General features: G+C 51.6%; 1 protein-coding gene across 1 annotated transcript in view; it reads left to right on the top strand.

The window, feature by feature from the left end:
• Positions 1-13,624, top strand: part of CACNA1B (calcium voltage-gated channel subunit alpha1 B) — a 196,512-nt gene that overhangs the window by 86,218 nt on the left and 96,670 nt on the right. Inside the window, exons 13-15 of the mRNA XM_082628592.1 lie at positions 3,657-3,769; positions 5,869-6,000; positions 6,183-6,255. Of these exons, the coding sequence (XP_082484718.1) occupies positions 3,657-3,769; positions 5,869-6,000; positions 6,183-6,255 (318 nt within the window). The remainder of the gene's footprint in view (positions 1-3,656; positions 3,770-5,868; positions 6,001-6,182; positions 6,256-13,624) is intronic.

Here is a 13,624-nt window from a genome sequence, read left to right as displayed (position 1 = left end):
CTCGCTCGTGGCTGGTGACTGGCCTCGTTTCCCGGTCCCGTGGCCTCTCCACAGGCTGCTTGCGTGTCCTCACTGTGTGCAGCTCGTGATGCGAGTGCCTGACAGAGGCTACAGAAACCAGTCTCAGGAGAGACAGCCGTCAGCCTCGCTATTGTATTAACCTTTGTCAGGAAGGAATCACCGGGCCCGCCCACTTTTCATGGGGAGAACGCGGACACCAGGGGGCAGGGTCCTTCGGGCCGTCCCGGAGGCTGTGACCACCCCAGTCCCCTGATCCAGGTTCTTCCCAGTGTAAGGTACACTCACCTCCACTCCCAGTTCCCCAGACGCATCCCATCGCGGCATCAGTTCAGTGCCCCGAATCTCGCCATCCAAATAGGACCCAGGTCTGGTTGAGGCTCCTACAGTTTCTTTCAATCTTAGAGCCGTGAACTGAGAGAGACAAGCTGTCCACCCCGACACCCAGCATATGGCGGTGGGATGGGCAGGGGTAGCTGCTTTAGACCTTCCCGTTCAAAACGGGGCCAGTGAGATGCACAGGAGGGCCGGCTGGACTCCAGCCGGCAAGTGTTGGGAAAGCCCTGATTCGTTCTGGGGCCTGGGGGCCCTTGGGCTCTTGGTTTTACCCTGAGTCCCCTTTCCTTTTCGTGAAAGGTAGTAAACGTCTTCAGCTGAGGTTTTCTCGGCCTGCTTCCTACTTAGTAGAATTTTGGGAATCCAAAGGCCTCATTTTGGTTTTGGCATTTCAACCCAAGCTGGTGATATTTTTGTGCATGTAAGCCTTTTAAGAGCATTGTGGGTGTGTTGTGAGTCTTCCCAGAGTTCACGCCAGTGGACGGAAGCCGTGCCCACAGCTCTCTTGGAGATGAGCCCTTCTCGGACTGAGCTGCTGCTGAGATGACCAAGGTCAACACCCTTCCACGTCCTGGAGGACTTACTGCTTCGTGAGGCCCATTTGCGAGGCTCACCCTACATCCCTTGAAGGGCCGGAAAGCGGCTGAATATGCTCTGAGGCCCCGCCTTTGATCTTTTGGGATCTTCCATACCAGCCCCAGTCGTGCCCTTGGCTTCATTTTTAGACCATGCCATTTCTTTTTTTTTTTTGACCACTGCCATTTCTTAACATTGGCCTCATTTGGTCTCTGGAGAGGCTGAGCATCTCCCAAACTAGCGAGTTGTGGCTTCTCTTCACTTAGCAGCGCTTCGTCAGTTCCCGCCCTCCTCCTGCCTTTGGCCGCGAGCAGCAGGAGACGCCAGGCGGCAGCGCCGCACACACTCTGCTTGGACGGCGCCTCCGCCAGCGCCCCAGCACGGGAGGCACGTCTCCCGCTGCCCCTGCGGCTGCAGCGTGGCTCTCTGCCCGCTCCCATCCTTAGTTTCCTGTGCCCCCTCATTCTCCTGCAGGCCTCACGGGCGGCACCTTCAGAGCCCAGAACCCTCGGAAGAGTGTTCAGGGTGCCTCAGGCCGTCGCCGATGTGCTGCTTGGGGCCGCTCCCTGCCTCCAGAGCCGCCCCGCGCCTGGGGCTCTTAGCTCAGCAGCATGGCACTCCTGCTTCCCAAGTCGCTATTGGTCTTTCCTTCTGGGTAACAAGTTACTCCAGGGCTTAGTGGCTTAAAGCAGCAAATGTTCGTCCTCTCATTCCGGTGGGGGGGCAGCCAGGCTGTGACTCACTGGGTCCCTCCCGAGGTTCAGTCCTCGCAGGCTCCGCTGGGCTGGAGAGCTCCCTTCCAAGCTGGTGCTCGTGGCTGTCAACAGACCTCAGGGAGTCATCCTCTGGCCTCACTCCGGTGGCTGCTGGCAGGCTCGGGCCTGGTCACATACATGGGCCTCTGCACAGGCTGCCCCAGCATCCTCACAGCACGGCAGCCGTGGCCCAAGAGAGGGCCGAGAGCACAAAGGCCAAAGCCTCAGTCTTCTTGTAACTGTTCTCAGAGGTGCCAGCCCATCATGTTTGTTGTGTTCTGTTTGCTAGAAGTGGGTCACTAGGTCCATCCCACCCTCCAGGGGACAGGGTTGTACAAGGGGGTGAACCCGAAGCTGTGGGGATCATGGGGGCCGTCTTGAGGGGCCACCTACATTGTGAACCAATGCGAGCAAATTTTGAGGATTCATGGAAAACAGGAGACATGTTGGAAGAGTGACAGTGAGAAGAAAGTAGATTTAGAAAACAATAGTCTTGGGCTTCCCTGGTGGTGCAGTTTTTGAGCGTCTGCCTGCCGATGCAGGGGACACGGGTTCGTGCCCCGGTCCGGGAAGATCCCACATGCCACGGAGCGGCTGGGCCCGTGGGCCATGGCCGCTGAGCCTGCGCGTCTGGAGCCTGTGCTCCGCAACAGGAGAGGCCACAACAGTGAGAGGCCCGCATACGGAAAAAAAAAAAAAGAAAGAAAGAAAACAATAGTCTTCGGCCCTGGGCACGATCTGGGTGCTGTGAGATGCTGAGACAAATTGGTGGTGATTTTCGGGGGACCAAGGACAGACGCGACAAGCTCGTCCCATTTGCTACCCTGCTAGGGTCGTAGTGGGTGCAGCAGCTGTGGGCAGGTCTGAACTCCTCTGAATGATGCGCTTGCGTCCCGGTGGGGAAACGTGCAGTGGAAGGCTGTGCATTTGGGGCAATGCGGAGCTGGTGCAGCCAGCAGACCAGACAGGCAGGGTCGTGGACCAGTGCTAACCTGCAGGGGCCGCTGCCCTGGCACAGTCACTGTTTGTCAGGCTTGGTGAGGATGTTGATGTAGAGCTGATCGTGTTTACAGTTGGTATGAAATGGGTGGAAGTGACTGAAACCTCAGGTGATGTGTGAGCCAAGTGAAGCAAAAGGGAGTTTAAGAGATTGACGCTCGGCGGTGGAGTTCTCCACGCCGGCTGCAGAAGCCAGCTTAGAAGGAGTGAGAATTAGCCGCACGCACGAAGAGCACACGGGCGCTCACGCTGGCCGCAAGCCCGGCTGTGTCCTGCGAGGTGCAGTGGCTGGGGAGGGAATTCTGTTTGGGTGCCGTTGGGTGAGGGGGCCGCTGTGCTTCAGTCCTGCTGCTCTGTCCTTTCTGAGTCCCTCACGCAAGACACGGATGCTGAGGAGTGGCTGGTAGGAGGGGCAGGCCTCTTGCCCGCAAGTCCCGGTCCAGCAACGTGGACGGCGCCCGGGATGACTGTTGGTGAAACAAGGGGCAGGCCTGCCCCCATCTGTCCTTGGTGGTACTTGCTGGCTCCTGCTATTCGGAAGAAGACAAGATGCAGTTATGAACTGGAACATCTCAGAGGTGGCAGGACCAGAAAGGGGATGTTACAAGGAAGCAGAGTCTGCGGGTCTGTGTGAGAGCAGCCTAACAGTCAAAGCTGTCGGGGGCGGTTTGCCGGCCCCAGAGGGGTCACCGGGCTGTGATGAAGCGCAGGGGAGGCATCAGACGAGGAGGCTTTAAGATCTGCCGGGAAAGCTGCGGCCAAACTCGCTCATGTTCTGTGTCCTCCTGGTGTGTCTGGGTGGGGGAAGGATGGACACCGTCTGCAGCTCCCGGAGGCTGCAGGGGCTCAGTGTGAGGCCTGCGCCTCATGTTGCCTTCTGTGGCTTGAGCTGCGGACGGGGTGGGTGAGGCAGATGCTTATGGAGAGAAGCAGCCGCACACGCACCCCAGGCTGACCCCATCTCCGTTGCAGGTCATCGTGGGGAGCATCTTCGAAGTGGTCTGGGCGGCCATCAAGCCAGGAACCTCCTTTGGGATCAGTGTGCTGCGGGCACTCCGGCTGCTGAGAATCTTCAAAGTCACAAAGTATGTCATCCGTGCGCTTTGGGGGGCGGGGGCGCAGGCAGCGTGGGAGCCAGGCCAACACAGGTGCCACTCCTGGGGATGTGCGGCATGGGTCTTGCCCTCAGCTGCCTGGAATCTCTTTCTGTGGGTTTTAACTGGTTAAAAACAGAAGACAGTCCCAAAGCAGCCCATGCGAGCGAGGGCCACGGCCCAGCAGGACTTCGTGTCGGCCCTGGGAGCCCGTCCACCTGCAGCGCCATTTCCAGCCTCAGCACTGCCCCAGCACTTCTGGTTCTTTCGTTAGCTCGTTCCCCACAGCTTCACCCTGTCTCCTCTCTTGAAATCAGCAAGCCCCCCTTCCAACCTCAAAGGATGACTCTGCTCCATAGTTAATGGAGAAAACAGGTTATCAGATGGATGTTTTCCCATCGTCCCGCCCCTAAGTCTGCTCACCTGCCCTGCAGCCCTGCTCCCGTCCTGGCCCCAATGGGGCTCTGACCTTCTGACCTGAACTCCCAGGCCTGTCTTTTCCACTCGGGGCCGACACTGCCTGTCCTGTCCTTGGTGACAGGACGAGGCCCTGACCGTGTGTTCAGTTTCATCCCACTTAGCTCTTCACAGCCCTGGAAGCAGGTCTCTCCCTTTCGCCCACAAGGAGGCTGAGGCCCAGGCCAGAATGCGACGCAGGCCAAACCACCCCCCTCTCTGCCACAGCAGCCATGCTGGGAAGGGGGGCCGCCCTCGTCCACAGCTGTCTCGGCAGCAGCAGAGCTGCCCTCACCCCAACGGCCATGGCCGTAGGACTCCTCAGTGGTACCGAGCCACCCCGAGGCTCTGAGGATCCCACCCTGTGAGCGGCTGGAGCGTGTGGCCTGCACGTGCCTGGCACCAGCCTCCGCACAGTGTCCCTGGTGGCCCAGGTCATGACAGCTGTGGGACGGTCCAGACCAAGCCTGCGCAGGTGACATGGGCTCCAGGCCCCCGCTGCAGTGACCGACAGAGCCTCCTGGTCTTTTCTGTTCTGTTTTAAATCCAAACCTGAGGCCATTCGAGGTCAGGACAGTTTAACCGTGGAGGAGCTTTGGACAGGAGTTCGGTCGGCTTGGCCCACAAAGGCTGCTGGGTGCCCTGCGCCGCCTGCCCTCCGTCCTCTGCTGCTTCTGCGGGAGAAGGGGCTTCAGGAGGTGATGGCCGGCGCTGCCCTTACCTCAGTCGTGGGCCTGGCATCTTAGCAGCTCCATTTCCTCCTGGAAAGCGGGTGGCCCCAGTCCTGACGTGGGCTGACCTACACCCTGCCCATCCCACGAGAAGGCTGTTTGGAGTCTTCCAGCCCATCTCCCGTTAACTCTCACCTACCTAGTCAGAGGGCCTGAGGAGGATGGTGGGCCTCTGTGACGCAGCACTGGGGACAAGGGCCCAGGGATGCCCCAGGCAGATGCCCTAGGCCAGGGCAGAGGACAGCAAGTGCAAAGGCACAGAGGCACGTGGTACGTCTGCCTGGGCTCTGCTGGGGTCGCAGCTGGAGGGGTCTCATCACCCAGCGAGCCAGCAGCAGCTAGACCGTGGGCAGACCTCAGGGGGCCTGTGAGCCAGGGGTGTCCAGCTGAATGAGAGGGACAGAGTCTCGGAGCCCCAGGAGCGTTGGAGGGGAGGGGTGGAAGGGAGTCGAGGCTGGAGGGCTGCTCCGTGCTGTGTGGCCCTGGCCCTCTGGGAGGGGCCGCTGGGGTCAGCGTCTGCACCCCTTGCCCGGCCTGCTCAGCGGAGGCTCTTTGCGTGGGGACCCACGTGCTGAGGGTGGCGATGCTGATGGATGCTCCAGTGCAGCCCCTTCTCTTGCGTGGCCGTGGCCCTTGCTTCCTGCGAGTTCCGTGGTCGTGGGCAGGGGGAGACTGGGGAGCAGGTTTAGGAGGCGATCGTGAGCTCAGCGCTGGACCCTCGGCGTCTGCTGTCCCTGTGGGCGGGGGGCGGGCGTGGTCCAGACAGGTGGTCTGGACCCCTGGAGAAAGCACTCTCCATACACCGAGTGTGGGGCGCTCAGGTCAGCAGGTGCCGGAAGCCACAGGCACGTGCCGTCCGTGTCCGGGCGTCCAGGCGCACTCAGACCAGGCCGCTCCCCGCAGGTACTGGAGCTCCCTGCGGAACCTGGTGGTGTCCCTGCTCAACTCCATGAAGTCCATCATCAGCCTGCTTTTCCTGCTCTTCCTCTTCATCGTGGTCTTCGCTCTGCTGGGCATGCAGCTCTTCGGGGGACAGTAAGTGAGGCCGGGCCCCCGGGACGCAGGGCTCAGAGGGGACGATGCCGCCCCGGGCTCGTCCTCCGCTCCCCCCCGAGGGTCCCGAGGGGGTGCCGCTGACACCAGACGCAGCCCGTCCAGGTGCCGGTCCTCCTGGTCCCGATGGAGCTGCCTCTGTCCAAGACCCTTTTTCCTCTCAGGTTCAACTTTCAGGACGAGACTCCGACGACCAACTTTGACACCTTCCCCGCTGCCATCCTCACTGTCTTCCAGGTAAGGCTCCTGGCTCCTGGCTCACTTCTGGCGTGTGGGGCCCCCCTGCCGGGTGTGCAGGGTACGCAGCCTTCCTTCCCCGTCAGCCCCTCCCCAGCGCCCGTGAGGGGCAGGCACAGCAGGCCTCTGACGTGTACCCCCCGCGCTGGGACGGGGTTGGGAGGGAGCTGCCCGAGGAGCAGGTGGACCCCTTGGGAGGCCCTGGCTTCAGGTCGCCACTTACCTCTCTGCCCCCGAGACCTGGAACCGATCACAGCTGTCGTTGTCCATTGAGTGTCGAGAGGAAAGCACTCCCCAGGCTTCTCCCTCCAGTGGTCCCAGCGGCCCCTCAGTTTCCCTTTCTATCTGGAAACACGCTGCCTGCAGCCCCTGGGGACGCTGAGCCTTGGTTCCCTCTTGAGGACTCTCCCGGTTCAGCGCTGTCCCCCTCACAGAGCTGTGGCCCCTGGGTGCCCCCCACTGGCCTCACCAATGTGATAAAGCCCTCTGTCCCACGAACATCCTCTGCCACGTCTTGAGGCCAAGCAGGACAGGCGGGGCGGGGGTGCCCACGATGGCACTTAGGGAGGCCCACAGGCTGCAGGCGCTCTGGCCAGGGCCCTGCCTGCTCCTGGCCTCTGGGGCCGCCGGCGCTGCCCCCCAGCCAGCACTGGAGCCACAGTGAGTGTATGGAGAGGGGACCTTTGGGGCTCCTCTCTCGAAGGAAGGCGTCTTTCCAGCCGACCATCCGCACCGCACTGGAGGCTGGCTGACAGCGTGACTCAGTCTGGTGACCCCACCCGCAAGCCCCCCTCCCGACCTAGGTGGAGCAGAGTGACTCGTCTCCCAGAGGCGCGTCTGCTCCCGGCGACCCCGGGCTGCCATCGCTCTCCTGTCCGACCCCGCTGTCGAGTCCTGTGGCTTCGCCCTCCTCTGAGCTTTAAGGATTGGGTTGCCCGTCAGCGTACTAGCCTTCGCACCGTCTCCATCAGAAGCATCGCCAGTGGCTTCACTGACTCAGAGCTGGGGAAGCGTCCAGCCCTTTAAGGAGGCTGAGAGAGTGGTTGAGGCTGGAGGAGGCTGAGAAGATCGCCAGGACTGACCATTGGCCCAGCCGGGCCTGTAACGCCCACAGAATGACACGGGGTCGAGGGCCTGAGACCCAGGCCGGAGCCCCTGCTTCTGAATGGGGTTGGAGAGGGCACAGGGAGGCATGTGACCAGGGGGAGAACAGCTTGAACTCTGCTCCTGGTGAAGCTGCCCGACCATGCCCACAGGTGGAGGGTGAGCCGCTCCTAAGAAACGGAAGCAGCATACTAATGCAGGTGCCTTTAACCCCCAGAGGGCTGAAGGAAGAACTCAGCACAAAATTACGGAAGAAAGCCACCTCGGAACTGAGGATCTCTGGTTAATGCGAAAGATAAATAAGTAACATTCCTAGCAGTAAAAGACACAGCTGTTTAAATAAAAAGTGGAGGCTGAACCGAGCTGTTTAAATAAAAAGTGGAGGCGGACCCGTACACTGACGTGATCCTCTCAGAACGTGGAGGACCTGAGCCAGCTGCGGCTCAGAGGCGGTGAGAGAGGGTGCCAGCGATGTTCCAGAAAGAGCTGAGACCTGGACACAGCCTGATACAGAGAAAATCTTAAAATCTGTTCTACAAAGATTTCCTGCAAAAGAATGCCAGTCTGATGGCAGGCCTCTCGTGGCAATGATGCCAGAAGGTCTGGGAAAAGCAACTTTAAAATATTGGAGGATGGTCCCTGTTGGCCTGGAATTCCCACTCAGAGAGCCGCAATTTGAGGTGGAAGGAAGACACATCCAGACACAGATTCTGAGAGTCACACCCAACTGCTGAGAGCACTGCAGACACGGATATGGATACGTTTAGGAAAGTGGATAAATGGGGGGAAAAGGTACATTAACCCAAGGAGAAGCAGAAAACCTGGGCTATTTCAGAAATTGAATAATTTCTGAATAATAATTGAATAATGGAAAAATCTACCTGCCTTGGAGACCACGCTGACAGTTTTACAAGTGAATTCTGCTGAATATTTAAGAAAGGTTACTCCAGTTTTACACAGACGACTCCAGAGAAGTTAAAAAGGAAACACCCACCCTTTTATGAGACTGGAATATCCTTGATATGAAAACACTAGACAAGGACAACATAAGAGAAGGAAAATGTAGATTACTATCACACATAGATAAAACATCCTGAGGGAAATAAGAACTAATCCAATCTGGATGTACTTAAAGATCATCTTTATGATCAACTGGAATTTATCCTAGAAATGCAAGATGATTTAACATTAGAAGGTCTATTAATGTAATTCATCATCTTAACAGATGAAAGAAGGAAAAAAACCATGTATGATCAGAAAACACATTTGATCTCTAGCAAACGCACAGGCAAGCACCAGAGAGAGAGGCAGATGAAAGAAGACTGGCAAATTGTGTTGGTTGTGGAAGCTGGGTGATGAGTGCGTAGGGATACATTACACTCTGCACTTTGTATGTCTGAAACTGTCCATCGTGAATTTCTTTTTCTAAAAGAAAATCCCATGATAAAACCCGACACTCCTTTTGCAAGTAAAAACCCTTAGCAGATTATGCCAGTATCAGTGGTCCTAGTGCAGTAGAACAAGAAAAAAAATGAAATAAAATGTCTCAGGATTGCCAAGGAAGAAAGAAAAATGTCATCATGTACAGATGAAATAGTTATATACACAGAACACTCATGTTGTCACTGCAGATGGAGTGGGACAGTTTGCTTATCCTTAGACGAAAACATGGAGTTGGATTTCTACCCTGTGGCAGATTTGAATATCAGTTCAGATGAATTAAGACGTAAATGTGAAGAGCAGCTCTGAAATTTTAGAACATACAGGAGAGTGATGTTACTGACTGAAGGCAGGGGAAGCCTTCTTAAGGAAGGTGTGAAGAAGCACAGATCATAAGGAAAGCTTTGACAAATGTGGCTATTGAAATACAAATTTCTGTGCATCAAAAGACACCATAAGAAGGTCAAACAGACAAGTCATAGGCTGGGAGTAGATGTTTCCACAGCATTAGCTAATAACCAACAGCCAGAATAAATAACCAATAACCAGAATAAATCGAAGACTTCCACAAATCAAAAAGGAAAGACAAATAATGCAGCAGGAAAGGGCAAAGTGTATAAGCAAGGAGCTCGGGACAGGAAATTGGGCTGATGAGTAGCCCTGTAAAAACCATCATCTGTTTACTCGTAGTCAGGAAATGCAAAGTAAACCCACCTGTCAGTTTAGTTGAAATTAAGAAATCTAACAGTCTCAAGTTTTAGAGAAGATGTGGAGAAATGAGGATTCCTTTATGCTGTTGGTGGGTTGGTAGAACCACCTTGGAAAGTAACGTCACAGTATCTAACCCACCAGAACTCACACAACAGCAGTTGGGGTTGTGGGTACGTGCTCTGGAAGGTCCCTGGCCTGATGCACAGAGAGAGACCTGCGAGACCATCGCAGCAGCATCGTGTATGATAGCAAAACGCTGGAAACCTCTTGATTGTGCATCATCAGGAGAGTGGATAAGGAGAGTGTGTTCCGTCTGTGCAGCAGGACCGTGAATGACCTAGAATTAACTATATTGACGTGGATCACAAGCAATGTTAAGCTAAAAAAAAAAAAAGCAAGATTTGGAATAATACAAAGCATATGATATTATTTAACTAATTTTTTAAGTTGAAGTATAGTTGATTTACAATGTTGTGTTAATTTCTGCTGTACAACAAAGTGATTCAGTTATACGTATATATATACATTCTTTTTTCCGTTCTTTTCCATTATGGTTTAGCATATGATACTAAATATTTAGTAAGGATGGAAACATCTTGTTTCAAAACATACTGCATAACAATATTGTTTATGGTATACATGGAAGTAAAGGTGTAAAAGCTTGCATGGGAATGTTTAACACCAAATTCAGGGTGAGGTGGGCTTGGGGAGAGGAGGAATGAGACTGGAGATTTCTATTGAGGGAACTTCAGCTACATTTTAAAGTTTTATTTCTTAAGCTGGGTAATGGCTACACAGAGCTTTAAATATTATTCATTGTACCTTTCTGAATGTTTGAAATCGTACATAATTTAAAATTAAATGGGTACAAAAACTAAGTAGACCTTAACCAAAAGAAAGCTGGTGTAATGTTAACATCAACCAAAATAGAAGTGAGAAAGAAGGTGAAAAAAAAGCTGTAGTAAAAATAAGGAAGTACAGGGCTTCCCTGGTGGCGCAGTGGTTGAGAGTCTGCCTGCCGATGCAGGTGACACGGGTTCGTGCCCCAGTCCGGGAAGATCCCACATGCCGCGGAGCGGCTGGGCCCGTGAGCCATGGCCGCTGAGCCTGCGCGTCCGGAGCCTGTGCTCCGCAGCGGGAGAGGCCACAACAGTGAGAGGCCCGCGTACCACCAAAAAAAAAAAAAAAAAAGGAAGTACATTACATAACAATAAAAGGAAGATGCAGCCTAACAGCGCGGCTCAAAAAACATACTAAGCAAAAACCGACAGAATTACAAGGAGAAATCAACAGTCCACTCTCTTTTAAGAGATTTTATTTCTATCAGACTGAAGGATGAAGCTGATAAGGGATTAGACAGGATGTAAAAGAACTCATGCGCACAACAGTCACAAATCGGCTGATGCATACAGAACTTGCCAATTGATAGTGAATAAAATAGTCATTATTTGGGGTACAAGGAACATTTACAGAAATTGATCACTTGTTAAGTCACTCTGGAAATTTCTACAAGTATTAAAGAATCACACTCCTACAGTGCACATTCTTTTTTTTTTTTAATTTGTTTATATTGTTTATTTGTCTTTGGCTGCATTGGGTCTTTGTTGCTGTGCGCGGGCTTTCTCTAGTTGCAACGAGCAGGGGCTACTCTTCGTTGAGGTGCGCAGGCTTCTTGTTGTGGAGCACAGGCTCTAGGCACGTGGGCTTCAGTAGTTGTGGAGCACAGGCTCTAGTTGTGGAGCACAGGCTCTAGGCACGTGGGCTTCAGTAGTTGTGGCTTGCAGGCTCTAGAGCGCAGGCTCAGTAATTGTGGCACACGGGCTTAGTTGCTCCGCGGCATGTGGGATCTTCTGGGACCAGGGATCAAATGCGTGTCCCCTGCACTGGCAGGCAGATTCCTAACCACTGCACCACCAGGGAAGTCCAGCACATTCTTGATATTACTTAAATAAATAGAAAGCACTAGTAAACAGTCACTTAAGATCTTCCCCATATTTGAAAGCTGAGGGTTTGAGTTGAAGAAGACAGCACAGTGGACAGTACAGAATATTTAGAACTGAACAATAATTAGCAAAGCTCATAGGATGAGTCTGAGGCAATACTTAGAGGAAAACTTAGAGTCTTAAAAGCAATTATCAAAATAAGAGAATGACTAAAAATAAATAAGTACTCATCTTAAAAATCTAGAAAAAAGAATAATAGAGTAAACCAAAGAGAAATTGAAAGCAGGAAAAAATGATGCTAAGAGCAGACATTAATGAAACATAAAACTAAAATACCAAGATAACAAAATCCTAAAAAGCTCGTTCTCAATAAGGCTAATAAAGTAGATAACTTTATAGCAAGACTGATCAAGAAAAAAACACAAATAAAAAGTATAGCCCAATGCAACAAACTAGTGAATCTAATGAAAAAGAAGCAGACTCACAGATAAAGAGAATAAAAGAGTGGTTACCAGTGGGGAAAGGGGAGAGGGGAGGGGCAATATAGGGGTAAGAGGTACAAACTATTATGTATAAAATAAGCTACAAGGATATATTGTACAATATAGGGAATATAGCCATATTTTATAATAACTATAAATGGCATATAACCTTTAAAAATTGTGAATCACTGTATTGTACACCTGTAACTTACCTAATATTGTACATCAACTATACTTCAATAAAAAAATATTTTTTAAAAAAGTATAGCCCAAAAGGGAGGTATAACTACAGAAAAGGGAGGTATTTTTAAAAATCCCAAAAGAATATTATGGCAACTTTATGCCAATAGGTTTGAAAACTTAGATGAAATGTGCACTTCTATAGGAAAACATTAGTTACTTAAATTAGCTCAAGAAGAAAAAAGAACTGGATAATTTTATAACCATTAAAGAAATGGAATCCCTACTCAAAGCTCTCTTCCTGCCTTCCTGCCTCCTGCCCAGGGCTCGGGGAGTTATAAGGTGAGTTTTGCCACGCCTTTAAGGAACAAATGATAATGGACTCAGACACTTCTAGAGAAGGGAAGAAACCATTTCATGGGGCTAGGACAACCTTGACCCCACAGCCCGGCAAAGACAATGTAAGGAAAGCAAAATGCAGAAAGAGTGTGAGCTCTGTCAACCAAAAAAACTTCAGGAGGCTGCAAATAAGTGTTCTGGGGTCTTAAGAATTGCAATTCAAGAGACACAGATTTGGCTAAAATAAAAAGAGTGTCTTGGGGAAGAGAAAGAGTTGGGGGCTTGTAAGACAAAAGCCATGAGGCTGTGCTCTGACACAAGAAGGGAAATGTGTGTCCTTCAAGGATGGCTGTCACCAGGCGTTTTAGGGTAGGTGTCTGATAAGTGTCTTGAGTTTCTGACAGATGTTCTGGAGGCCTGCATTAGGACATAAAGTGGTCAAAAGGTCAGATTCCGTACAGGCCTCCTGGCTCCATTTCAGAGAGTTCTCTCCTTCCACAGATCTGTTAGGCAGGGGCTTTGTTTTGTCTACTGAGGATCTCAAGTGCCTGAAGATTGCCTGACACACAGCAGGCAGGCACTCTAAGTGTTCGCTCAGTGAAGGTAGATGCAAATAGTCTGAAATAGAATATTCAAAAATCAAATCCAATATGTATAAAATAGAACCTCATGGCTAAACTGTGCTTATCTCAGTAATACAATGATTTGTCAATGTAATTTCCTGATCTCTACAGTTTAAAAGAGAAAAATAAGCGTGTCAATAGATTTAGAAAGACAAAATATTGATATTATGATGAAAAACATGTTATACAAAGAACTTAAAATACTGAGGACTCAAAAAAAAAAAAAAAAACAAAACAAACCCACAGCTAGTTGGGTGATAGCTAATATGGATGGGTTTCTTTTTTGAAGAGATGGAAATAAAATTCTAAATTCAGAATTCTAAATTCTGAATTTAGAATTCAGTTCTAAAATTGACTGTGGTAATGGTTGCACATATTTGTGAATATACTAAAAACCATTGAATTATACACTTTAAATGACTGAATTATATGGTATGTTAATTATATCTCAATAAGGCTATTATTTTACAAAGACCATAGCAAACATCACAGATAAAAGATTGTTGGTGGTTAATTTTATGTCAGCTTGACTGGACCATGGGGTGCC

The sequence above is a fragment of the Mesoplodon mirus genome (genome assembly GCF_964341445.2).
Source record: "Mesoplodon mirus genome assembly, chromosome: 1".
Classification (NCBI taxonomy): Eukaryota; Metazoa; Chordata; class Mammalia; order Artiodactyla; family Ziphiidae; genus Mesoplodon; species Mesoplodon mirus.
The sequence above is the reverse complement of the archived record's forward strand: the minus strand, read 5'-3'. Positions and strand labels throughout refer to the sequence as shown.